General features: G+C 47.8%; 9 protein-coding genes across 9 annotated transcripts; 4 read left to right on the plus strand and 5 right to left on the minus strand.

The window, feature by feature from the left end:
• Nucleotides 1-483: 483 nt before the first annotated feature.
• Nucleotides 484-1,681, plus strand: K441DRAFT_618308 (NAD(P)-binding protein; the record flags this gene model as incomplete). The annotated part of the gene is made up of 3 exons (XM_067645830.1): nucleotides 484-1,078; nucleotides 1,182-1,284; nucleotides 1,339-1,681. The coding sequence occupies exons 1-3, from the start codon at nucleotides 640-642 to the stop codon at nucleotides 1,679-1,681; spliced, it is 885 nt and encodes a 294-aa protein (XP_067499631.1). The 5' UTR covers nucleotides 484-639.
• A 1,005-nt stretch (nucleotides 1,682-2,686) lies between these two features.
• On the minus strand, nucleotides 2,687-3,570 carry K441DRAFT_247484 (uncharacterized protein). The gene has a single exon (XM_067640749.1). It carries the CDS (start codon nucleotides 3,376-3,378, stop codon nucleotides 2,806-2,808), a length of 573 nt encoding a protein of 190 aa, XP_067499632.1. The 5' UTR covers nucleotides 3,379-3,570; the 3' UTR covers nucleotides 2,687-2,805.
• An 832-nt stretch (nucleotides 3,571-4,402) lies between these two features.
• On the minus strand, nucleotides 4,403-6,058 carry K441DRAFT_247565 (uncharacterized protein). Its single transcript, XM_067640750.1, has 2 exons — nucleotides 5,757-6,058; nucleotides 4,403-5,704 (listed from the first exon to the last, which is right to left on the minus strand). Exons 1-2 carry the CDS (start codon nucleotides 5,858-5,860, stop codon nucleotides 4,624-4,626), a joined length of 1,185 nt encoding a protein of 394 aa, XP_067499633.1. The 5' UTR covers nucleotides 5,861-6,058; the 3' UTR covers nucleotides 4,403-4,623.
• An 849-nt stretch (nucleotides 6,059-6,907) lies between these two features.
• Nucleotides 6,908-8,609, plus strand: K441DRAFT_666527 (Triosephosphate isomerase). Its single transcript, XM_067649672.1, has 7 exons — nucleotides 6,908-7,108; nucleotides 7,174-7,244; nucleotides 7,348-7,556; nucleotides 7,637-7,711; nucleotides 7,765-7,871; nucleotides 7,952-8,166; nucleotides 8,222-8,609. The coding sequence occupies exons 1-7, from the start codon at nucleotides 7,071-7,073 to the stop codon at nucleotides 8,251-8,253; spliced, it is 747 nt and encodes a 248-aa protein (XP_067499634.1). The 5' UTR covers nucleotides 6,908-7,070; the 3' UTR covers nucleotides 8,254-8,609.
• On the minus strand, nucleotides 8,530-9,114 carry K441DRAFT_643682 (uncharacterized protein; the record flags this gene model as incomplete). The annotated part of the gene is made up of 3 exons (XM_067646730.1): nucleotides 8,530-8,821; nucleotides 8,875-8,957; nucleotides 9,076-9,114. 3 exons carry the CDS (start codon nucleotides 9,112-9,114, stop codon nucleotides 8,530-8,532), a joined length of 414 nt encoding a protein of 137 aa, XP_067499635.1.
• A 1,866-nt stretch (nucleotides 9,115-10,980) lies between these two features.
• K441DRAFT_458817 (RNA-binding domain-containing protein) lies at nucleotides 10,981-11,835 on the plus strand (the record flags this gene model as incomplete). Its single annotated transcript, XM_067641756.1, has 4 exons — nucleotides 10,981-11,242; nucleotides 11,305-11,432; nucleotides 11,495-11,597; nucleotides 11,717-11,835. Coding segments are annotated over 4 exons (612 nt in total), but the record flags the coding sequence as incomplete, so codon positions are not given.
• Nucleotides 11,836-15,063: 3,228 nt separating this feature from the next.
• Nucleotides 15,064-18,507, plus strand: K441DRAFT_689606 (uncharacterized protein; the record flags this gene model as incomplete). The annotated part of the gene is made up of 13 exons (XM_067652317.1): nucleotides 15,064-15,091; nucleotides 15,152-15,541; nucleotides 15,803-16,141; nucleotides 16,195-16,416; nucleotides 16,469-16,542; nucleotides 16,591-16,972; nucleotides 17,027-17,414; nucleotides 17,448-17,512; nucleotides 17,543-17,605; nucleotides 17,639-17,746; nucleotides 17,777-17,908; nucleotides 17,945-18,272; nucleotides 18,312-18,507. The coding sequence occupies 13 exons, from the start codon at nucleotides 15,064-15,066 to the stop codon at nucleotides 18,505-18,507; spliced, it is 2,715 nt and encodes a 904-aa protein (XP_067499637.1).
• Nucleotides 18,508-21,067: 2,560 nt separating this feature from the next.
• On the minus strand, nucleotides 21,068-21,570 carry K441DRAFT_666531 (uncharacterized protein). Its single transcript, XM_067649673.1, has one exon. It carries the CDS (start codon nucleotides 21,445-21,447, stop codon nucleotides 21,199-21,201), a length of 249 nt encoding a protein of 82 aa, XP_067499638.1. The 5' UTR covers nucleotides 21,448-21,570; the 3' UTR covers nucleotides 21,068-21,198.
• A 2,588-nt stretch (nucleotides 21,571-24,158) lies between these two features.
• On the minus strand, nucleotides 24,159-24,911 carry K441DRAFT_689610 (uncharacterized protein; the record flags this gene model as incomplete). Its single annotated transcript, XM_067652318.1, has 2 exons — nucleotides 24,159-24,650; nucleotides 24,741-24,911. The coding sequence occupies 2 exons, from the start codon at nucleotides 24,909-24,911 to the stop codon at nucleotides 24,159-24,161; spliced, it is 663 nt and encodes a 220-aa protein (XP_067499639.1).
• Between the last annotated feature and the right edge of the window lie 894 nt (nucleotides 24,912-25,805).

Genomic DNA, 25,805 nt, shown 5'->3' on the forward strand with positions numbered 1-25,805 from the left:
ATCCTCTACATATCGCTCCCGACCCCCGGAGAACATGGCTTCCGTTTCGAGAGCAGTTTCGATAGTGAGGAGATTTAGGCCCACGAATATCTGGGGGAGATTATCAAGAAACACTAAAATAAGTAACACCCTTCATTTTACATTTATGCAACAGTGACCAAGAGCTGGCCGTGCGGTTAAGTGTTTAGTTTTTGGTTCTTTGCAGGGAGCTTGCAGGGCTCCTGCGGCTTGTGTCGTGGCTTTCCTGGTTACTGATCAACCGACAACACCAGTCAGCAAAAGCCGTGCTCCCAGCACTTCCAGCAGACCATCACGTTTCAAGGTTGTACTAACCCAATACGTTGAATTATCCATGCAAATATGCTTGGCTTCTGCATAATTATGTGTGCAAAGGTGAATTAAATTCAAATACACGCATACTAATCAGCATCCAGAGTGCATTGCCAAGCATCATTTTAGTAATATGGGAACTTCGAGTGAATGCTACATATATAAAATAGCGTCGGATTTCCGTAATGTCACTGCTTCTTCCAAACATCCTCTAGTTCAGATCTGAACATCCTCATCTAGTCCCTCAGACAGCTGAAAGTCATCATCAAGTGCCTCTACAAGTCAAAAATAACTTCAAAATATATAGCAATGGCAATATCTATCCTCCTCATTGGCGCCGGCGGTACCATGGGCACCCCGCTCGTGCAAGAATTCATCCGCCAGAAGCCGTCATTCTCCCGTATCGCCATTCTCGCCAGCGACGCTTCGAAAAAGGCGAAATTTGCCGAAGCAGAAGCCGCTGGCATTGAGGTCGTTGTCGGCTCATACCTTGATGTATCATCCTATAAAGGGTTTGACACAGTCATTTCCCTGGTGGGTAATACGCTACTCAAGCTGCAGCCCGCAATGATTGATCAGGCGATTGCGGCGGGCGTGACGCAGTTCTATCCGTCAGAGTATGGTTCCGATTTGGCGCAGAAGCAGTTCTTCGCGCATAGGTATTTCAGAAGTAAGCTGGAGACGAGAGCACATTTGGCGAGGAGGGCGCGGGAGAATCCGAATTTCAAGTATACATTGTTCATGAATGGTGAGCGCTCCAGACAACTCCCTCGACCTCTTGCTTCCTGCAATGGCGGACCGGGATGTAGCAAACTGAAGAGCTGAAAGCTAACGTGGTTCGGCGGCGAAAGGCTTCTTCACAGAATATGCCGCATACTTCGTTGATGCGGAAAAGAAGGCTGTGACAGCTTACGGTAGTCCCGATGCACCTACCGCCCTCACTTCGGTCAAAGAGTACGTCTTAATCTTGTCCTGAAATTTATACTTGTGCTAACTCCATATTCACAGTATCACCAGAATGGTCGTGCAATCCCTCTTGCTTCCCTACACGATGGGGCAGAAGCGTGAAATCCACGTCTCCGGCTCGTGGCAGACATTTAAGGAGCTTATGGACACGCTTGCTCGCGTGCAGGGTGTCTCGTACTCGTATGAATTCCGCGATCCGGCGGAGATGCTGGAGAAGCAGATTGAGGCGTGGCAGCAGGACGATGAAGACAAAGAGTATCAGTGGGCATTGATGACATTGGCGGCCACTGGATGTGCGCAGGTTGGTGAGAAGTTGGATAATGAATTGTTTGGATTCGTGCCTGAGACGGTTGAGGAGACATTTGTAAGGCTGTTCGCCAAGTAGCTGATGGAAGGACATCTGCCCAATAAACAACTTTTTCATTACCTGCACAGCCACTCGCAAGCAAATTTAATAAGAAATAAGAAACTTAGATGATGGCACCAGCCACCGCGCATGTCTAGATAATGTCTAAAGACAACGCAATAAATATATCCATTGGCATCAAGACCGTAAATACGACTCGCTATCAATATTTTCCTTGCAGTTAAGAGAAGTTTTTAGGCAATCTGGCCGAAAATAGAAAATTGAACACCAGAAGAGGGAACGCGTTGCAGCAGCAAAGCATAAAACACTACTCCGGAAAACAATCTGGTAGAGAACAAGTTTTGGAGCCAAAAGATGCAGTCCAGTTAAAGTTTTCTAGCGCTACAAAAGAGGAGACAGATTGAGCGCATTGGCCAACAGTGCCCCTGAGATGGAGTCCCACCCCACATGCAATAAGCACTAGGGTAAGGTATTACTTAAGTCGAACGGCAGAACTCTTAGATCGTTACCTTCAAGCCTAATGCTATGCATTGCAGTGAGCTTCTTGTTTCTTCAGTATTGGATTTGCTGCCCAAATCTCCACCAGAGTTTTCACCATTTTGGTGTCGTCTATATGGCCCACGAAACTATGGATTGGGCCTCCGTGGCTAGTCGAAATCTCGTCGAAACGATTATTCGATGCTTGGCTGCCGGCATTAGACCCAAGGCTGCCCATGATAGAGGTAGATCCTGCACCAAGATTTATTTTTCCAAAGTGGTTTCCCGATCGCTGGACATGATCGTTGGTAGAACGAGGCGTTGTGGACTCTGCTGACGGTTTGCGCGAGCCTGAATTCCGGGACTTTTTTCCACGGTTGCCCTTCTTCACTGGAGGGGTCTTGTGGTCTTGGTTTGGTGGGACCATTCGGCCCGCAATTGGTATTTTCTCGTTCCGGATCTGTTTCAAAGCCTCACCGACGGGAGCACCTCTACAGGAGGATTTGGCAGCGCTGCCTTTCGATTGAGCTTCTAAATTATGGGAATTATGGGTAGCAAGAGAAGTTGCCGATGATGCGTCTGAATCTGAGGACTCATCAGTTGTCTCAGTTGAAGACGAAGACGAAGACTGCTTCCGCGGTTAGTATGTCGTATATTACGTTTGGTCATCTAAAACTCACGGATAAAATTTTCTCTTTCTCTTTATTAGTTTCTGGTTCTTTCTTTGTTCGTAATGGCATGATTGATGTGCGGTTGTTGATGGCGTCCTCGATTCTTCCAACTGACTCTAACGTTGTCCGAAGCGCGGGGACGAAGACGTTGCCGTAAGTGCCCAGAATGCACAGCACTAAATTGCTTTTGCTTTCTTCAAGAACTGCAAACCCTCTTGAAATCTTTTCTTCTCTTTTACTTGCCCGAATTGCTGTCCAGTACCTTCTTTTTGACCCGGAACAGCTCTCGTTTAGCGCTTTCTTCAGTGTCGCATCTAGACTGCGTATGACTCCGAGGATTGTTTCAAGATGGCTAGAGATAAGCGGGGTGTCGAGCGCTTCGGTTCCCCTTATGAGCTCTGCGGTAAAAACGAGTTGTCTGACCTGATTGGCTTGTGACTGATACTTTTCCGGAGCAGTTTTCACTCTGTCATAGAAGTCCTTTAGGGACTTTCCGATAACGCAGCTGTATGCGAGGAGCTGACCTGCACTCGCCATCACACCGATCACAGCGATCACTTCGGCCATGGTCGCTAGCTTGGCCTTCGCGAGGAGGCTGAAAAGTCATGATACAGGGGAGCGGGGAGGATATCCCCCGCATAAACCACCACCAAAGTATGATGTGTTGGCATTTTGTTGGCAATGAGCCGTATGGTCCGCCTATCTGATCGGCTGTAATATGTAAGCCTGACCGGTCAGACCAACCGAAAACGTGTGGCCGTTTCCGTTCTTCTTGAAAGGCACCGTTGCGGTCTTTCGGAGCCATTAACTGCGAACTAAATATTCAGTCTGGACCATTGGTCCGGATAGCACCGCTTCGGCGTCTGTTCTGTCTCAGCTTATTTGAGCACGCCCATCTCTCGCGCATGGAGACTAGACGCGATCCCATGCGAACGTAGACATGTGGGCCCGGCGTTTCAACATTGGAAGAAAGCCTAGTGATTCGCTGTAATTCTGTGCTGTGCAGCAGGATTGAAAGCAAAGCGAGGCGAAGCATAATGCTTCCCATTTATCCGCGGTGCCCTGTAAGGCTACTTAGCAAGGCATTCTTTGCTGAGCGCCGTGAAGACCCAGTCACTGGGATTGACACTATAAAACTTTATATTACGAGAAGGCAGAGCATAAGGATAATTCAATCGCTCTTATGAAGTGAATTAGACCTCTACCGTTAATTTGTCATCAGGGCTGCCTCACATATGAACTTGACAGGAACGCTATTCCTGTCATGGGAACCAGTTCCGTCCTTTATGCACACCACAGAGCTGAATGCAAGCCTAAAGAGCCGGACAGAAGCGAATGCGATCTGACTCCCAATGGCTTAAAGTTGAGGGCGCAGGGCAGAGCCAGCAAGCTCGTTGATGGCAGAAAAAACAAACTTTTGCAGAAATTAGTGCTTTGCTTGCATCAGGGTGGCTAATTGTTAGATCCTACACTGGTCGCTTACCCATTGGCGGATGCAGTCGTACAAACTAGGCATATCGCATGCGTCGCAAGGCTGCGCTAACATGGGGCTGAAGAGATAGGTCACTTTAACAAAAACCTCGCGATTCGGGTCTTCTAATAGAAGCTCTTTAGACTGGATCATCGTAATTTGAAATGCTAGTGTTACAGTTCTTAAGTACAAGCTCCGAAGGTCCCATTAAACGCCTTATTTAAACCACAATATGTCAGAACCCCGCCAAAGCTCCATATGCCCATCCACTAGAGCAATACTCCTTCCTTTCGTTTATGTTGCGGTTATCAATCTGACGGTCTGTCTGTTTCCTTATATCACTAGACACTCGCACTGCATGTGCCAACCGACTGCCCACTCTTCGTCACGCAAGTCAAAGCTGATACACAGGTGTCAGTGCATTCCCACCCAGTTGCGCATCCGATAGTACAGCATATTCCTTTCCAGCAGGGGAGTGGATCAACACAGGTGTTGGCATAGCACCGGTCTCCAGGACAGCCTAAGCCCGACCAGCGAGTGCAGACTATCGTCGACGCACCCGATCGCATAGTTTTCGGAGGCCCAGTGGCGCCAAACAACACACTTGTCATACTAGAGGCACGAGAGACGGTGGGGAGGAGAGGGGAAACGGGCGTTGCAGCGGCGGGTGCGGCCTCACTGCTCATTCGAATGGTAGAAAGGAAGTTAGTCTGTAGCGCCTGAGATAGTAACGTTGTGGTTGTAGTTGCAGATATATCGGGGGGTAGGCCAGTACTCGATAATGCCAAAAATGAGATCGGCCTCGTACTTGAAAGTGACGATAATGATCCTGACGAGGAGGTGAGGCTCTCATTTCCCAAGGATGGAAGTTTTATGTGGGAGGAGGCTGCAATGGTAAAGCGCGAGGTGGTTTTTGATAATGAATACCCGGACAACGGTTGTTGGTGACGACCTAAGTGGCCAGTTTTCTTGAGTATGGGAAGCACGACAAGTAGAATAATTCCTGAGCCAAGTAGGAACCATAAGGCCGATAAGATTCTGAGTCTTTTCCATGGCGGTTGTGCAGGATCGCCAGAATCTCCTTGGATAGGTTGAAGATTCTGAATTGCACTGTCGTCGTCTCGCGTCGAGGACTGATCTAGTATTTCGATATTCGAGCTTTGCTCAGCGAGGATCCCACCTTGGTTCGAACGTTCGCTTGGAGAATGCAAATGTTCGTCGGATACTTCAGAGTGCACTGACAAGTCGGCCGATGAATGCTGGGAGTTCGGCGCAGGGCCACTGCAGGATCTGGATGAAGGCCCACTTCGATTCGCCTGCCAGTCAAGGAGATAGATATATACATTGCGCTGAGAATGTATATCTATATAGTTTTGTAGAGCCCCTATTCCTTCGTTGTGTTCGTTCTTGGTATTTGCATCTCTGATAAGTGTCAGTGATCTCAAGTAAAATCCGTTGAGCGGATGCTACCTACCCATTAACGACATTAGATCTTTCTCCAACATTTATAAAACTGAATTTCTTGCTGTGGTTGGTGGAATCGCGTACAGAGCTAGCAAGAGACTGCCTATTCTCCATAGTTGTTTTGTTTTCAAGGATAGCTATGATCAGATTGCTTTGGAAGCAAAACCAAGGTTTGAAGAGGTCGGTAGCTAAAACAAAACTGTTTGCCTGTTACGTGAGCCGGAAGTAACTTCATAGCCTACTGCAGCTGTGCCGGGTAAGAATATCAAAAGCGGATCAGAAACGAGCGTGTGTGGATAACCAGCATCCACGAGAACTAAATGATGGAATGAAGGTTGATCAACATGATAAATAATAAAAGAAATTCGTAAGGGTGAAAGGGCTCAGGGTCGAGGACGCGAGGGCTCTGGCCTTGTTCCAGCGCAGGCACCCTTTCACCGGTCGCGGCTGGTTTCTCAGTCTGAAACTCTTTTAACAAACCGGGCGTAAGGTGGCTGAAGTAGTAATTTGTTTAAGTCACAAGGACGGAACTAGAGAAAATAAAGTCTACCGCTGAAACCAAATGATATGCTAAGAAGTCTCCATCACTGGGTGTCGAGCAAAGAGTGTGTGCACTGTCAACGCCAGCGCCATTGTCATTTTTCGAGTTATTGCTCTAAAGAATCATGGGCTGCGCTCCTGATTTAATATTGCTGAAAGTGAATAGGCTTCACGTACTTCATTAATTCCTCTTAAGGTTGCACCAGGATTACTGACTGTATCGGAGGTCTCGCCAGTGAAACCTTCAGCTGTATGATATTGATTGATTTCTAATATGTATGTCGTGGGCAAAATGGCACCGACCAGGCACATATAATTCATTGTATGGAAGTGAGACGGGGTGAGGTGTGAAAGTCTAGCGCGGGAACAGCTAGCTTGTTGTGTTCTTGGCATGTATGATGAGAGGTTGATGAGGATTGAATGAAGGAGCTCGTTATCGGTCAGCCTTGCGGTAGGCTTGCTTGTTTGACCAGTAGCCTTACGCCTCCCGGAGGTCAAGTATTGCTGTATTGATTAATTAGGATTTTAGTGATAGATGACTTAATTTTTTGGAGCCTTTCTTTTCCGCTCGCTCGTACATAAGACAAAAAGCAAATCCGAATGTCGCCGAGATCGCATGAAATCATTTTCAAAGTCCGCTTCCCCTCCCCCACCAAACAGCTTCATCGACGAAAGCTCAATACCAACAAGCCGAACCACAAACCCGTTTCATCTATTTGTAGCCTTTATTACTTAAAATTGTCTATCCTATATCCAAGCTAGATCAACTGGAATATCGTCAAAAATGGGGCGCCAATTCTTCGTCGGCGGTAACTTCAAGATGTAAATCTCGTCGTAACACAAAATCTTCGCAAACGACTGGAGCTGACCATTGCTCCTCCATGCAGGAATGGCAACATCAAGACCATTCGGGACATTGTCCACAATCTCAACGAAGCAAAGCTTGACCCGAGCGTCGGTAGGTCTTAACAATACACCACTACGAACACCTGCGACATAGTATCCCGAATCGTCATGATTTACTATAATCGACGATCAGAAACTGATATTAGATAATATAGAGGTTGTCATTGCGCCACCTTCCCTCTACCTTCTCCTCGCCCGCGAACATCTCCGTGAAGGCATCGAAGTTGCCGCCCAGAACGTCTTCGATAAACCAAATGGTGCTTTTACAGGAGAGATTAGCGTGGATCAACTGAAGGAATCCGGCATTACATGGACACTTGTGGGACACTCGGAGAGGAGAGTTATCCTCCAGGAGGATAATAACGTGGGTCCAACCATTTTGCTGCTGAAAAAGATGTAATAACCGGGGAAGGCTATTTATGCTAACGACACTGGGGAATATAGTTTGTCGCTAGCAAAACCAAGGCTGCCATTGACGGTGGTCTAGGCGTCATTCTCTGCTGCGGTGAAAGCTTAGACGTATGCTACAGGACATTCTAATGGTGTTACCTTGCGTGGCTAATAATTGATAGCAACGCGAAGCCGGGAAGACTATTGAAGTCGTCACGACTCAGCTTAAGGCTGTCGCTGAAGTTGTTAAAGACTGGTCCAAGGTCGTGATTGCCTATGAGCCAATTTGGTGAGTGAATACACCCTTTACACTGTTTATGAGTAGCGCCTGAGTGAAACGGCGAAAGAATACTGATATAAATAATCTAGGGCTATTGGAACCGGCAAAGTCGCCACCACCGAGCAAGCTCAAGAAGTGCATGCCGCAATTCGTCAGTGGCTCATGTCTGCTGTCTCTTCTGAAGCCGCAGAGACTACTCGTATCCTTTACGGCGGAAGTGTTACCGAGAAGAACTGCGGTGATCTGGCCAAGCAACTAGATATTGATGGATTCTTGGTTGGCGGTGCTAGTTTGAAACCTGCCTGTGAGTGCTCGAGTTAAAATATCAGTTATATTCCTAGGGCTAACTATGCTTATAGTTGTTGACATTATCAACGCCAAATCTTCATGAATCTATTGCAGCACCGCGGGATCCCCAGATAGAAGGCTGGTGAGACTATGAATAAGTGTGCTTGGATAAGTGGCAATCAAAGCGGTTTGAAACGTTAAATTTGACTTTAGAAACCAACCTTGCGTGAAATAATGGGAAACACATGGATATACTCGCCATGATTTTATACAATACTTAAATTTTTGGTGTTGTACATGCTCAAAATGCCAATGCATCGCCCATGCTCAAGTTTTATGCACAAATATTCATATGCTATTTCCCTTTTCACTGTATCCATCATATGCGATACCTCGCACCATGATATGGACTCCAGATGCCTCTTACACTCTCATTTATGCTATTCACCGGTTTCGTCACCCGCTTTAGTTTATCGCCGCTAGCATCGCGCAATAGCTCCGCTTTCTGTAGCACGAGCTCATTCGGCATATTCCGCACGCAAATAGCCTTTTCGCGCCCATTTATGTAGTGACCTCGAATCACCGGGTGCTTTCTTGGTCGAGGAGAGACCGTGATTTCGATTTGAGGATTCTCACGGGCGAAACGGGGAAGTGTATTTTTTATGAAGGCGCTGATCTATTCAGTTAATCGAGGATTATTCGAATAAGGGACGGGGAGAGCTACTTCATGCCCTTTGAACTGCCAGCCCAATCGCAATAATGGAAGTCTAGCCGCTTGCATTGGAGGATAAACGCGCCGACGCCATTCTGTACGCTATTAGCTCCTCTATGTATATACAATGTCTACTCCGTTTGCGTTGTGGATGATCAAAGTTTGAGGTTCATCATAGAATTACAGTCCAGCACTGGATTAATTGAGACGTACCTGGCCTTTTGCAACTGCTTTTAAGGCAGAGAGGGGCATCTCAAAGCGCGGGTAGCTGTAAAAGCCTTTGAGATGAATAGTGACTTGTGAAAGTGAGGTCTCGGCGGACTTTTCGAAAGCTACAAATTTCACGTGATTAGCGTTCGCATTAACTAGCTGAACTCAGTTAGATCAGCACGTGCTTGGTTACGGGGTAGGATGCTATATTTTAAAATTCTACATCGAAGAGCTTATAAGTGTAACGTTCCACGTTGCCAAGTGGCCAAAAAGACAGACAGTACTCGCGAATCTATCGCGGCTGTTGCAGGATCCAATATACACCATCTCGTCAATTCTGGTGGTTAGCGCAGCCACGTCTACACGGCCTTACTTTCCCTTACACAGCAAAAATACCAAAACTTCCAACCGGAATTGACGAGATGGTGTATATACTCTTACAATAAGCGTCCGTTTAGTAGTAATAAAAAGTTCTAAAAATTAAAAACCTTTTATAAGTTATAGCCTAACTAACTATAAATAAAAATATTAATGTATTTAATTAATATATTTAATTATTCTTGATTAATGTCTGATGCGGTCCCATGCAGACGAATACCGTTAAGTTAGGTACAAAAAACCTCTAAGGGAGACGTAAGAGGTAATACAGCATATACCCCCTAGGTAACACCTGTACTATTAACGGGAGGAAAAATACCGTTAGGTTGCCGCTCTGTGACTCCTGTAAGGGAGTGTCCTAATTGCCTATCTTATTCTGTCTGCCATTCGTACTATGCTTCCACTTAATTGTAGATTGCCGTAAGATTGTCGTAAGGTCTTGTATACCTGCCCTTGCTCCCATTTAAACGCCCTATATGTGTATATATATACGCCTACGGTCCTCCTACTTGTAGTATAATTTTTGCCCCAAAGGAACAGCGGGACGAATGTAGTAGTAAAAACTAGGTGTTTTGTCCTAGGGCCCCAACCTAGGTCCCCTATATATATCCTTAGCTAAAGATGTAGAGGAAGACGGAATGCCGCGCGGGTAAGTCTAGGCTGCTGGGTAGGATAGGGAATGAGAGGCTTATTATAGGCTTCCCGGGGCGTATACGGTTTGTTTAGTTGCCGTGCTATGTAGGTGCCGTATAGTGTAATTATATGCCGTATGGGAAGAAGGGGGGTCGCCGGAGGTAGATGCCGTGAGTTTGAATAAACCAAACGTGTACTGACGTATGGTGATGGTCGTTTTTGAAGTTTCCGTTGGGGCTTACCCTCCCAGAGAAAAAATTCTTTACGCCACCACTACGTCGCAGCGCCGACGCTGCGCAGCTGTACACACGTCTCTGCGTTTGCTCTGGTAGTCTATTGACACGATCCTGATGGAACGCCAATAGTACCGCTAGGCTCCACCGCGTGAAGGTGCAGAGGGCGATTTTTATGGAGCCCATTTAATTAATATATTAAAGTCTTTAAATAATTGTTATCCTTTATAGCCCCATATGCCTATTATTAGGAGATAAGATATATTATTACAAAAAAAAACCCCCCCTTTATAGTTTTGCGATTAATTACCTATATTTAACTTTTTATATAATATACCTACAATATAGCTATTATATGGAGTAAAAGGAGAAAATAGAGAGCTTATACCTCATTATTTTTAAAGTAATTAGATAATAGAAAGGTAGTAAGGTTTGACAGTGATTTAAGAATCTGGTGGTTGATTGTTGCGAAATCATCCGTGCACAACATGAAGGGCCTGATTTACATACATATGAGATAAGCGACGCGACTTCTTCATCCCCTTACTTTGTTTCCCATCATCACCAACTCATTTTGCGCCTTTGATGGCGCTTTCACTTCTACTAATAATTTACAACTAAGCCTTTTCTTCAACACCCTCTTTGGTCGAAGCCCTTATTTACCATGACGGACAAGTTGCCTCCAAATCTCCTCGCGCTTTTCGCACCCCGTCCTGCCCTCCGCTATCTTCCACCGAGCGACCACGCACCCGAAGAGCGCAAATCCAACAGGATTGGCGGGGTCGGGCAATTTCTTCAAGCTCTGCAGGACTACAAGGATAACGATAACTACCAGCCGACGGAGAGCTGGCTACAGCGAAAGGACAGGATCAAGCTTGAGAAAAAAGAGAAGCAGCAAAAGCTTCTCACCGAAGGTATTAAGGAGTGTATGTCGTCACTCACGAACCCGAATATCCGCACTTCAGGATGATGCTTAAATGGATAACAGATAAACCTGCCGATGACCCCCAAGTTCGTGGCGATGCCTTCAAAACTTTGTTTGTTGCGCGCTTGAGCTACGAAACTGAAGTTAAGGACCTCGAACGAGAGTTTGGGCGATTTGGTCCTATTGAAAGAGTACGATCTATTACACTTTGACTTACACTTCTTGGCTCTAAGCGCTAATTATGTCTCCATAGATTCGGGTTGTCTCGGACACTCATGCCGACGAAAAGAAGCCAACGAAGAAGAAGAACAGAGGTTACGCTTTCATAGTATATGAGCGTGAGAAGGATATGAAGGGTATACGGACCTTGAAATTTCCTATTCCTGAATTTCTCCCCCCAACTCCCCGCAAGCTCATAGGTAATTAAAGGTTGTCCGAAGGCTAACGCTAGAGCTTTGCTCCCACGATTTTATAGCTGCCTACAAGGAAACCGATGGTATCCGTATCAAAGATAAACGTGTTCTTGTTGACGTTGAGCGTGGCCGTACTGTATCCGGCTGGAGACCCCGTCGTTTTGGAGGTGGACTTGGCGGACGAGGATACACAAAAGGACCGCCGGCCAGACCTTCAGGCCCAGGCGGATTTGGAGGTCCACCAGCCGGACCGGGATTCCGGGGAGGATTTGGCGGTGGCTTCCGCGGTCGTGGAGGCTTCAGAGGAGGTTTCGGTGGAGATCGCGGTGGATTTCGAGGAGGCTTTGGAGGAGGCGGTGGTGATAGAGGTGGGTATGGGGGAAGAGGTGGTATCGGATATCAATCCAACAGTTGGGGTCAAGGCCAAGCACCGCCCGAGGGAGCGCCTTCCGGCCCTCGAGGAGGAAGAGGTGGCGGATTTGGAGGCGGTGGTCGCTCTTATGGTGGATCAGATGCACCAAATGGCGGTGGGTATGGTGGTGATCGCGGTGATCGTGGCGGCCGCCAATATGACGACAGATCATCCTACAGGGATCGTGGCCCAAGTGGGAGTAATCGCGAACCGGTCAAAGAACGAGAGCGAGGAGGGGGTAGCGGATACAGAGACCGTGACCGCGAAGGTGGGTATGGTCGAGATGACTACTCCAGAAAGCGTACCTACGATGGTGACGGCCACGATGATCCTCGAAGCAAACGACGATACTGAGCTATTCGACCTTGCTCATCAACGCATGGGTTTGTCTCAAAGGGTATTTTCTGTTCTTCTCGCCTTCCAGTTCTCTTCCCTTCCGTCACCAAGAGTAAGCGGTCAAAACTATGACAGCATTGTGCTTCACTTGAAGGAGCAGAATTATCTTCATCTTCACACTGCCACCATCGATCAGGGTAAGCATGCGAACTGCACACTCAGCATTCAGATACCCCTCGACGACTACGATATCGACCACTCTTACCGAATACAACAATTTGCGTAGCGAAAAAAGACAAACGCCGAAAATTTGTTTCTACGCAGGCCAAATGGGTTATAACAGCAGACTGGCGGGTTGGGCAGGTTGCAGGTGATTTCTCTGGTTGTTTTACTACATGATTTTTTATGTTTGGTAGCTTTTCACGGGTTTTATTTCTCTCCGCCATATTTCCTTCATATCTCCTTGGTGGTAAGTATGCTACAAAGGGTCATACAAGGGGTAGCCATTTCTGGTATCAAGGTAAGATCAGGAGGTAGGGAGTCTAGTTTTCCTAGGCATCTGACTTGATGATCTTGCTGTGATGCCTTTTTCAGTAAAACGTGAAGTCGAGGAATTGCTGGGTAAGCTATCGGAAATGCGATATTCTGTGGCTTTCCTTACTGGAGGCCTTTGTACAATATACTTCTACGGCTGTCTTTGGCGATGGGCAAACTTGATAGTTGTGAGATACACACCTTGGTTTTACCAGCTCTGCTGATTTACTCTTCGCCAACTAGAAGACCTAGACCGTAGTTTGGATTCCCGCGACGTGATGCGCTCCATCTTTGAATACGGCTCGAGAAACTGGACTATAACCGCGGGCTTAGCAGGGTTCCTTCAATTTCCATTTCTCAGAATGTGAGGCAGTTAGTTTGAATTTAGGACGTAGTAAAGCTTCTCTTTAGCCATTTCAGTACAACGTCTGAGCTGGAAGTATACATCTACAAAACTATGGTAATACAACGAATGGCTTTATCCAGTATTGCCTGGTGACCCTCCAAGAAGAACCTTCAAAGGTACGTTATTAAAGGCAGCTAGACAATATCTGAGGGATAGTGCTAAGAAGTAGAAGTGCTCCTGCAAATCGTTCCTTGCTAATATTGGGCAATGGGAAGGAGGAATGTCAATTTCAGGAGAGATTACCAATGAGGAATAAAGTCAGGGTTTATTAATTCTAAGTTTACGGGCATGCAAGGCGGACGGAAGATACGTCTTTCGTCATTATCGACTCATTAATTAGAAGAATATTATTAAATATTAACATCTAAGGCCTCAATAGAAATTTCTCCGGTTTCTTCACAGGAAGATAACAATCAGATGCTATTGTATGTAACTGAGTCTTTGGTATTATTTGTACTTTTATGATCGTCAAGTAAGTTCCTCGGTTGAGAGTAAGGGTAGCGACAGGGCGTTTGACAACGAAGCTCAGCACAGATGATTGTTTCTAGCCCTAGGGGACACGCAAGTGGTCAGCAAACACCGGGCATGGGATCTTAGCGCTGCTGTTCTCCCTGGTTGCAGGCTCTACGGTAGGTAGTCAATGGTGGTCTGGTTGTAGGTCAGCAGCGTGAATAGTGATAACAAATCATGACACGAGGACGTCCCCTCGGTGAGCTTGATATTCTTGGAATCCTAGTATGATCTGCAATGCTTTTACAGTGAGTACTGATGGAAGAAAGGTTGCGCGGGCACAGCTGAATGATGATTAAGATTCAATACGGCTAGCAATGTGGTCCAGAAAGACGGTAGCGAACGCGAAGATAAGTCGGAATAGCATCAAAGATGGCCATGTTCTGTTTTCGTAGACGTGCTCATGACGTTTCAAGTCATTCCCTGTCTTGCAGAGGCCGTAGAGTGTTTCATTTGAGCTGCGGGGAAACTTGGCCACCTACTGGAACGCTAACGCAGCAGGATGTGTGGATGTACATCGGAGAGCATGCACCTATCAAACTCCTACTCATGCTCAACAAGCGAGAAATCATCTTCTCACACAAAAGGCCTCCTTTCATCCCATTGCTCTTCCCCAGAAATCGTATAAGCCTTTTGTTTAAGCAATTCTCCGAATTGGTCTTTGTTAGATTGAGATCTCCCCAGGTCTCGTGCTTTACAGGAACGAGATTAGCTCCACCGCAATGCAATAAGCACGGGCCAGTCGTCTCAGCCCCTTGCCGCAGCGCCCGAAATAATCCCCCAGAGACCTGAGACTCGGGTCGCCTGAAAGAAAAGAACTCCTTCCATCAATACCACCCACCTGGCCCCTCGCTCCTGAAGAGGGCCCATGTTATCCTAAGACCGCCTTTTCGCTCATTCAACAATACCCTGCAATCGTCCATTGGTCCTCTGGAATGGCCTGAATCACCCGGTTGAACTACTAGCCGCACCGCCCCCGGCCGCCTTAGACTTCTTTTCTCGACGGCCTCACTACATCGCATGCGATTACCCTTCCTCGCTCGAGAGGACTCCCATTCTTTAATTTTCAGCCTCGTGAAAGACGCTCCTTCGCCTTCTGTTCGGCTTACACCGTCATCGAATACCTGCATTCTCTACGGCGCACAGTAGGCTTGGCGTGTTCGGCGGCAAAATATTTCTGGCTTCGGGCAACTTTTTTGGCATGATTTAAAATGACGCGCCCACAAATAATCAGAGCGGGTACAGTTTTCAAATGAAGCGTGATGATGGGAAATAGGATGCTAATGGCTGCTGGAACAGACACGCTTGACTTACAGGACAAAACCTCTCCTACTGCTCAGGATCACAGTCGGCAGCCCACACACCCATCACCCCTTGGAGTCGGCCCAGCCGCTCCACACCAAGCAGCTGCGGTCAGACATGTGAGCGAAGAGCGGTCGGCTGAAGAGTCGCATTTGTCTCAAGCATGGAGCGACTCAAACACCCTCCGCGAGGATCCTGGCTCGGATGACGACAAAACTGTAGTGAATAGTGTCAACGGGGACCATAACCTACAACAAGATGAGCAAGCTGTGAGATTGAATGGTGGGATGAACGGTGCTGGGGATGATGCAGACATGGCCGACGCGGAGATTGAGGATCTGGATGATGATATGGACAAAATCTCCAGTTCTCCGTCCATAGACGATGGTGGGTGTTCTTTACATTCAACTTGGCCCAAGCGGAACTCTTCTTTAACACCAGTTTGTATACCGACCCGGCTATCATCAGCCAATTCACCATTAACAAACTTCAATTCTTCTTCACCCTTCACTGCAACACCTCTCCACTTCCCACTTTTTGTGGCTGCCAATGTGCAATGCGCTGGCCCAGCCGCGCAAGCAGACCCTACGTCTACATTTTCTTATATAACCTCCCCTATTTATTTCCCCCTTCAATCCAAACTTCAAGAGCACCAAATGCAGTCCCAGGATCATCATCGTAATAGTGAGTATATATCGTCCAAGGATCTTGCAGAACTGGATATAATAGGCATATGCGGTGACCACCCGAAAAAAGATCTCCAAGAAAATCCGAATATACTGGCTATTGAATCACGACTTCGCGATTGGCGTCAAGACTCACAGATGTCATTACTAGAATCAGAGTTCGACGAAGAAGATCTTCATAATCTCCTGCTTCCGGTGGATGATCCGTTATTGGACAACAGCTTTGATAATCTTTCACAGGAGGTCGAAACTGCAAAGAGATCCGATTCACCTGCGGGCTCCTCATCCTGGACAACCGATAGTGATGCAGACTCCGCAGGCGACGAAGAAAACTATGCGATGATGATTCCAAAGACTTCTCATTTTCTGATGACGCTCGTTTTATCGACTCTGGATGGGGCGGAGAGTGCTTACGCGAAATAGAGGACATTGATTTTGAGTTTGTGTATGCACTACATACGTTCGTCGCAACCGTCGAAGGCCAAGCCAATGCTACCAAGGGTGACACTATGGTCCTCCTTGATGATAGCAACAGTTATTGGTGGCTTGTTAGAGTGGTGAAAGATAGTAGCATAGGTACGGTTATACTTTTTTTTCACTAGTCTCATTTATTGACTACGTTCTACAGGGTACTTACCTGCAGAACACATTGAAACGCCTACTGAACGTTTAGCGCGGCTAAACAAGCACCGAAATGTTGACGTAGGTGTGTAGGCCCGAGCTGCAGAGTTTTACTAAATTAGTTGTTAGCTATCTGCAACTATGCTAGGTGATACGGCGGAAAAGTCCAAAAATCCCCTGAAAAAGGCCATGAGACGGCGTAATGCGAAAACTGTCCAATTCTCGGCTCCCACGTACGTTGAAGCTTCCGACTACGATTATTCGTCGGATGAAGAAAACGGTGATGAAGAAACTTTTGGCAACGGGGAATCTCATCAACGCGAAGACAGCCAGGACGGCTCAGAACAAGATCAAGATGAAATATTGGCAGTAGAACCGCTAAAGGTAAACGGAGTGAAAAAGGAGGCGAAGCCAGCTACTGCAGACGCCGAACCTCGTGAATCGAGTGACGAAAACTCGATAACTAGCAGCGACAAGCAAAGAACAAGTGATGAGATGTTCGACCGTCCACGTAAGTCTATGCTTACTGTCCCTGAATGAATCATTTGGTTCTAATCTTCTACAGTAGACCCCAAAGTGTCACGTAACGGAACACTACGTAACACGGATTCATTCTTTAAGGACGACAACGTCGAAACTCGTAAGATTACCCTCACACCAAATCTTCTTAGAGACGACTCGAGCGGATCAACCATGCGATCATTTGATAGTAAAGAACGGGGTTCAAGCCTAGAGAGCCTTGAGAAGAATGGATTTGCGGACAAAGCGAAGGAAGACAAGAAAAAGAAAGAGAAGAAACCGGGCATGTTAAGCGGACTGTTCAAAAGGAAGGACAAGAAACCCAAGTCTAATCAAGACCCCGAGTACAGTGATGCGGAAAAGCAGTTAGAGGAATTTGGCCGGGGATCACCACAATCCAAGGGATCTGATGATTCCCCTACAGAGCGTTCTATGTCAGAAAAGGATTCGTCAACACAGCCACAGAGGCAGACTAGCAAAGGCAAGCTCCAAAAGTCGCCTCGTGGTGGAGATGTATCACCATCAAAGAACCGTCAGGCCGTCCCTGAAACGGAGAACCCAGAGCCAACAACTCAACAAAACTCAACTCCTCCGAACTCGAAGCCTAGCGAACAGCAAAATGCCGGTACTATGCGTCTTGTCTCTCCTGAATCGGAAGATGCTTCAGAAGAAACATCCCGGAATCAGTCACCTGATCCAAACCCTGAACAGCGCTCTAGATCTAACTCAGCCTCCAGGCTTACGAATATGCTTGGTAGAGCTCCCAGTGAAACCCGGCCTGAAAAGGTCAAGAAAGCCAAGCAACGCGTCCAGCTTGATGACTTCGATTCGTCGCCGGATGAGGAGAAGAGTGCAGACCCCTTTGCCGATCCCACTGATGAACAAGAGGAGTCATTTAGAAGCCGCGGAGATTCTGATGCAGCAGAACGTTTATCTGAATCGCCGGTTCAGATCTCTCCCACAGATGCGCAACCTCTAGAAAATGAATTATCTCAAGACCGAGATCAAGAATCAGACCCTCACAAACCTCCAGATCTCACGGGAGATACCTCAAGCCAAGACTCTCACTCCATCTCGCCCGTCTCGACACCCTCTCCTCGTGAAAGCCCCTCGACGAGCCTTCCCTCTGCACCGAATCTCACCGCATCTCGCCCAGCTGGCTCACCTTCGCCAACTACCCTTACACCATCACTTGCACCTACACCTACACCTCCAACAAGACCCGCACCAATACCCACTCACGAAATGTCACATTCACCACCACCTTCATCCACTACTTCTCTACCAGCCTGGTCAGACGCGAGCCTGCGTTCTTATCTCGACGATGGGAGCGATATCAGGGACATGCTGCTCGTGGTACATGACATAAGCGGCGTGGTACCTGTCGGGCCTGATCATCCTATCATGGCTGGATTATTCGTTGAGGAAAGAGGTGCAGTGAAGGAGCTCGGTGGGCGGCTGGACGGTCTGCTTGGTGAATGGTTAGAAAGGAAGAGAGCAAGGCAACTCGGAAAGGTTGGGAGGTAGTACGCATGGTGTCTATTTCAAGGCACCGATAACGACGGCGGTTTTGGCCAGGGAGTCCAACCTTCCTGAACGAGGATGAAGGATGTGGATGAGTTTATGTACGAAATACGGTGTTTTATCGGGCAAATACCCTTGGTTCCTTCTCATTTATCAACAACCCATTTGAATTACGCATAAGAATGTGAGAGAAACTGGGCGCTTGGGCGTTTTTACTTTACGAGGAGGAGGGGATAACTTTCATGAGCACGAATCTGGCCGTTCCATATGTCTTATTCGTTTTCGGTTTTCAGAGTCTTTCGTCTTTTCTCCCAGCAAATGTATATCCAACCGAGCCGCTGCATACTGCATGGACGGGGTTTTCTTCATCCTTTCTGACCTAAAGACTCCTACCTGAGTCGTTTGTTCCTTTTTTCCTTTTCTTTCCTTCTCCTTTCTTCTGCTTGATTATTCGCTTTTTTTTATTTCATTTCCTTCCCGGGTATTGCTATGAAGGCATCCGCGGCGCTGCGCGCTACGCTATTTGGAGGTTCTCTGAGACTGTACTTGTACAACTAGTTACATGACCCTTGGCGTGGGAGTTCCTTTTTTTCTCCAGCTCTCATCCTGGTTTTGTGATTCAGTTTGGGTGGGACTGGTTGCGAGTTTTTGGGGATAGAGAAGAGAAAAAGGGTGTATATATGTAGTGTTTGGAGTGGTTTTGGCGATCTAGAACGGAAGAGAATAAATTAAACTAGTTGGCAAGTTTGAATGAGATTGCGTGTGTGCAAGAGTGCGTGACACGCCTGCGTACTTTAAAGCTTGCGATTTGGCTTTGAAATTTAGGCCAATATTACCACATTTCATCTTCGTGAAGCATATTAATCTCGATTCGAAAGATTCTTATTACTAACCATGAGCCAGTTATCAAGAATACTAACCTCGTCTAATTCTCAACACAAACAAGACTGTAGAACCAAACACGAATTGTCAGACCACTGATCAGGCTGGCGGAAAAGATACATATGATGCTCTATGAGGGAGAATCTAAGGGGCTCGATTGCCCGTGAAGATATCTACAAGGTGGCCCGCGTGGTGTTACGTGATCTGTCACGTGCACATCGCCGAGCTCAAAGAGACTCAAGTACCCCCTACCAACAAGAATTATTCGGGGGAGAGAAATGTATGTTAATTTCTCACAGTTAGTCTAGAGGTGAAGAAGGTAAGGTATGCTTTCCTAATTAGTAAACCAACGTGACTTCCCACCTAGGCCATCCGTTAGGCGTCCTACATATAACATTATTTCGAAGTCCACTAGCTCCAGCTTTCCTGTTATAAGCTCTTTTCCAGCCAAGCCATTCATAAGTCCATGGACGTACGCCTCCTATATAAGTACATATCTTTGCCTTCTTCTTTTAGTGAATAGCTTCCGCAGTACAAATGGAATTGAGCCGCCGCCGGGCACACAAGCGGCATCGCCAATTTGCATCGCAGCAGACTAGAGACCTAGATCGTCTCTAGTCGTACGAAGTAGTCTTCTTCCTCCGCAACTATTCAGGGCTGCTGTTATAAAGCGATCTGCATCGGCAGGTGTATCTATTTTGTTCCCACAGAGATTGTGTTGAACGGCAATTGGCACCAAAAAGACCGGTCCTTCTGGCAGCGCCAATTAGGACAATATATAGCCTCAAATTCCGGCCAACAGTCGGGAACATGTGAATGGTCGTCTGTCACCAGCATCCCGTAATGATCTTTGCCTGCTGAAACTCAATTCTAGCGTCGAAAGGCTAAAGTGCGGTTTTACTTTACGTCATCCCGTGGATCTCCCAAGCGCTGTCTTTGACTCAATGACGCATCAGGACACAGACGCATCCTGTCTCTAGAAGAGGAGGCCTGGAAATGTTTGTTTGCACATAGTCCCATGTGAGAACAGAGGCGAAGGCAGTAATTTGCAGTGTTCCAGCAAAGCTGAAGAAAATGAGATCCGATCTTGTGATCATGGCTCATTATAGAGGCGCGTCTCTCTTGAGGATCGCATTTAGCCGCGTGCCCGTGTTTTGAAGGTCGGTGGCAAGACCAGTGCTGGAGGTTAATCGGTGACCAGCTCAAAGGGGCCCGATCATGTCGCCAATAGCCCTCTCACCCTCTCAATCCTCTTGATAGCCGTCTCCAGTCTCTCCAGTCTCTTCCTCTTTTCGTCGTCCCTGCGTTCAAGAACTTCTACCCGCTCCTCCAGTCTTGCTCGAGCCTTGCGCTCCGTTGCGACCATCTCGTTGGCCTGCTGGAACAGCTGCACGCTGAGGTCTTCAATCTCGCCGTTCATCTGCGACAGCTTGCCCTCTGCTTGTTGTCTCAGATCCTGCTCTCGCGCGAGCGCTGCTTGTAGGTCGGACTCGCGGCGAGACGACGGTAACGGAGGTAAAGGTGGAGCGGGTGAGGTTTTACGACCGCCGAGTAAGGAAGAGAAGCGCGACGTCTTTACTGTGGCATTCGCAGACTGTAGTCGGGCATCTTCGTCAGACGTTCTGCCAGTAGTGGCAGTCGCGGAGTCAGAAGCCGTGGAGGTGCCGCCAGTGACAGCGCTATCCTGTGAGGACTTTAGTTGGCGCAACTCGTCTTCGTAATCGGCTAGCTTATCAACTATTCGTGTGTTATTTTTGTTAGCGTGAGGACCCTGAGTTGAGGCGCGTTGGAGGTTAGGTTTAGCTTGGAGGTTTATAGCGCGATGAGGCGATATAAATGCGCTCTTGCGCACGACGGGCTCATACCTGCAGCTGTAGCTTTATCGGTCAAGATCTTGACCTGAGATTCCAACTCCGCGATTCTCTGCTTGTCCTCGTCGGAATACTGGTCTGAGGGATGTGAGTAGGCCGTGCCACACTTTGGGCATGTATGCGAATGCGCGGACATTTGTCTAGGGAAGAGATCGTCGGGCGGTCTGATCGCAACAGTGGCTGCTGGCATGTTCGTTTAAAATCCAAAGAAATTTACTGGTATCTAGTGTAGAGGAGTCGAGGTATTAAGTAGTATAGAGACAACGATAACCTCTGGTGATTACGACGACGAGGCGGTGCTGCTGGACGGATTGTTCAGGGATGTGGTCCCTTGAACATCAGCTTCGCCTAAATGTTTTATCTCATATTGACCGAGGCTACAGTTCAGTAGACCACACTAAACCTTCGCTTGACGTCATATTTCTCAGGTAACCTTACCAAAACTTAAGTTACTACGTAAAAACTTAGGTAACATATAATAGGTTTTGGGAAGCCCATACACGGGCACCCCACTGATTGAGTTTAGTTCCTTCCTGATCAAGTTAGAATATCACGTGAATTTATGTTGTTTGCATCTGCATCAGTGCGCGACCGTCGCGCGCCCAACCCAAAACATTACCTCGCATTTGTCTTACTTATCCCTATCTCCACCATAGCCGGCCAGCTGGCTCTATTCGCGTTAATATATCGACTCGTCGCGAGCCATCAGCATTTGAACAGAATAACGGGTATACTACGCGTGGGCGTAGGCGTGCTCGCAGAGGCAGCTTATCCCTTGACCCGTCTGCGTCCAACGCCAAGGCCGCACAGACAGGAACGCGTAAGAATCAGGTTGAACAAGAGCTTCTTATTGGCTAGATCCTTATCGATAACGTTGGACGCACGCCGACGGGTTAAGGGATAGACATTAAGCAGAGGTAGCAGTACCCAAATAAGTTCACGCAGCGCCTTATAGGGTACTGCGTAATCCAATCAATCGACTTAGGAGCAGGTAGGGGGGGTTATAGGCGGTGCAAATGATGGTAGAACTCAAGATACTGTTAGAGGTGCCTCGCCCGATATTAGCGGGGATATTCAGCAGGCTTTTAGAGGCTTAGGAGCTCTGCCCTTTCACAAGGGCTTTACTAAGGGCTCTTTTAGTATATTCTAACTTTAATTTAAACTCTACTGGTTATACTATAGTTAAAATTAAGACTTAATCGAGGTGTTATAGTTATAAAAGTTACATTTTAATAATTTGATTTTCGCGATGCAGATACAAACAACTTAAATTCATGTGATATTCGAACTTAATCAGGAAGGAACTAAACTCAATCAGTGGGGGTGTCCTTGTATCAATTGAAGGTGTCTATTTACTGCTTCCCTTTACGGAGGTGCGTTTCAAAAGTCTTTGCCGGCCCTGCCTAGGTTAAGCCTAAAGAGCCCGCATATAGCCGAAAATTGGGCGCATTCTAAGCCGGTTCTGGGGGACCTTAGGCGCCATTGGGCGGCTTCTAGCCCGTTGCCCTACCAACCTTAGGGCGGCTACCGCCCATAAGACCGCCTAATAAGGGGCGGCGAAGACTTTTGAAACGCACCTCCGTATATAATAGCTATAACGTTATTATTTAAAATAATGGATAGAGAAGCTAGAGAGCTTCTATTTTATAGTATTTTATATAATAGCTAGACGTTATAAAAGGGTTAAGATACGGTAGTTAAAAAGGTAGTTTTTAGTGTATTTTAACGCTCCGTTACTACTTATGGGATTAATTGGATCCATGTGGTGGGATTCTAGAGGAGATTAAGAAGATGCCAGCTAAACTTGGGGCTGTAATTAATGCCCGTGGGTATCAAATAAGATATGGACTATTTAAGGCAAAAGAATTGCGATATCTAGCAGACGAGGTTGGTCCGTCGGGATTTGCCGTGAGTCGCCAAGGTTGCACCATTGATGCATAAGTCAACTTTTGTCGAACCCCGCCTTTAGAACGCCTCTCCACCTGCGCGCGTGTGTGTGATATTTCCATTATACCGTGCACCCCGAGGGTATGGACCAGCGATAACCTCAGCACCTCGGCTGGCTGCGACTCTAGCAGCATCTGGTGCGCGCACACTCCGACGTCATCCGCGAATGGCCTGCCTGTCTCGTCCGTCCCGAAAACGCTCCCGCGGTCCATTCGCACTGGCACCACAACCCAAACGACGTCGACCGCTCTAGTCTGCGCATATGAATATAATCGTCGCTCGTCACAATGGAAGGACAGGACGCCTTGTCAAGGGCTATGTGGAGGAGAATACTGCGTTGGTAGATAACGCGACAACGCCATAGCTAACCGGGCAAGGCCGACAGTATCGGTCGACCCAGCCGCCACTGGATCTGGCAGCGCCCAGTCCAGCACGTACATCAATGCACTCGCTCACCGTCCCGTCCTCCACTCATCCAACACCAACTCAAGCACCTCCTCCGCACAATGCAGGAAGTCTAAGTCGATGCGGGCAACGAGTCCGGCCAAGACCTACAGTGATCTGGAGCTCTTGAACAAGCCGGTCACATACAGCGTCACGGATGTAATGCGGGACGACCTGCCAGAGGGCATAAGTGTGCTCATCGAGGATCCGCAGGTGCTGTGCGAGAACGTAGGCATAATACCGTCAAAGATACAGGTAAGATGGTCGACTCATAGAGCTGCCCGGACAGACCGTACAGGATCGCATCCCTGGTGCGAAGAAGCGCCCCCACTGGACGTATGAGACAGGTCGTCGACTTGGACGTCATCATTGAACTGGATGCGATGAAGAAGGTGCACACCGCAGCTGTTTCACTGTCCACCACCGGGGACCATGAGCCGCAGCGGTGTTGCTCAGTGATACAAAGAAGGCAATCGTGGGTCGTACTGTCGTGAAATCGGTTATTCCTTGTTACCTGCGGTTCTGTTGGAGTATCATGACAGCGGCTTCTAGTTGCCGCAATCGAACATCTTTGTCTTCGTTCTCTCTCCTTAATCGCTTGACTTCGGCACGGAGATCGGCTTTGTCGCCAACTTCAGCCACGCCAGCATCGGAGGAGCGCTTGCGCTTCAGTACGAGCCGTGAATCATCTTCATGCACCTCAGTGATGCACTGGAAGGGCAACTCGGAGGGCCGAACCTCACCAGCAGTGGAGCCCTCCCGCGAAGCTGGTCGAGGGATAACCAAGTGACCCAGATTCGCAGACATACTCGCCCTCTGATGCACTCGTCGGATGTGGCCGACGAGATTCTCTTTCCGCGTGAAACCGGAGCCGGAGCTGCGTTTGCAGTCTGCAAAAGAGCAGAAGAGAGAGTTTTTGCTGCCACCGTGCATCTTGTGTACCTCGCGCTCGTGACGTAATAGGTCACCGCTGTACGTAAAGCCTTGCAGCTCTTCGCAGCCCTAATGCTGCACTTGCAGGGGCGATCGTGCTTATCCATATGTTTACCGTGAAATGGTTAGCGACAGCATTGGAGACGAATCGGGATATACGGACCTCCATTCGTATTTGCGGTTGAACGTCAAGCTTGCGCATTCTGTGTTTTTGCAGATCATCTTGCCATCGTGATTCCGCGGTGGTTCTTCAGCATGTTTGTATGGGTGGTTCCCTCGTGGCGCGCCGCCGCCATCTTGCAAAGAGCGATCTTCAGAGGGTTGGCGCATGTGGCCGTGCGAACTGGAAATGGAGGGTCTCCGGTCGCCCACAGGCGATAGTAGAGCGATCGAGGACCAGATATGCTGACGGGGGTGGGAATGTTTGAATTAGAACTGACCGAAGATGTCCGCTTGTGTCTGATACTCGGAGTGTGGATGGACAAAGTCTCTGGTGGTAGACAATTGCCCATAGTGTATGGTTGAGGGTCCGAAATTAGAGAAGTTCGTATTGACGTTCAGTGAGTTCGCCTGAGGTTCTTAGGGGCCAGGCTGATATATATGTATATTGGGGAAATCGGGCTGTGGCGGAGCAGCGGAGTCGAGAGCATTCGCGCTCCCGTCGGCGACTCTTAGCCTTGTGTGGTGGCGCGTCAGAGGGAATCCGCAGCCTAATGCCGCATTTCGCTCGGACCTGAAATGATGGGACCAAAGGGCGGACCCTGAGGATTAGAATGCGGAGGGGCCAGGATCTGGAGACTTTGGTAGATAGGACCATGCGCTTCATATATATGCAGTTGGTAGAGTGTGGCGCTACTCGACCAGTAGTTTCCGCTTTTATACGAGGAACCAAAGTGTCGGTACCCCGACGACTTATATACGGGACATTCTCCATATGGAGTTCCAAAGTAGAGAGGAAATAAAGTTTCCTAGTTCGATGAAATCGCTGTTCACAATTAGTATTGAGCTCTTTATAGGCATATACTATGGTATCAGGCCGATATTTTGTGGGTGGAGCTGGTGCACCGAGCGTCTGCAGGGGTGGAAGTGGCTTGTGTATTTTATTTCAGAACTTTGTAAACCCCCCTTATACAACAAGGAGTCGGCTTTTCAATATATATAAACAGGGTATATAATTGGAGTATTGAATTGTGGGTACACTCACAGGGGCCCCTTGCAGCTTAC

This window comes from Cenococcum geophilum, assembly GCF_001692895.1.
Source record: "Cenococcum geophilum 1.58 unplaced genomic scaffold K441scaffold_49, whole genome shotgun sequence".
NCBI lineage: Eukaryota > Fungi > Ascomycota > Dothideomycetes > Gloniales > Gloniaceae > Cenococcum > Cenococcum geophilum.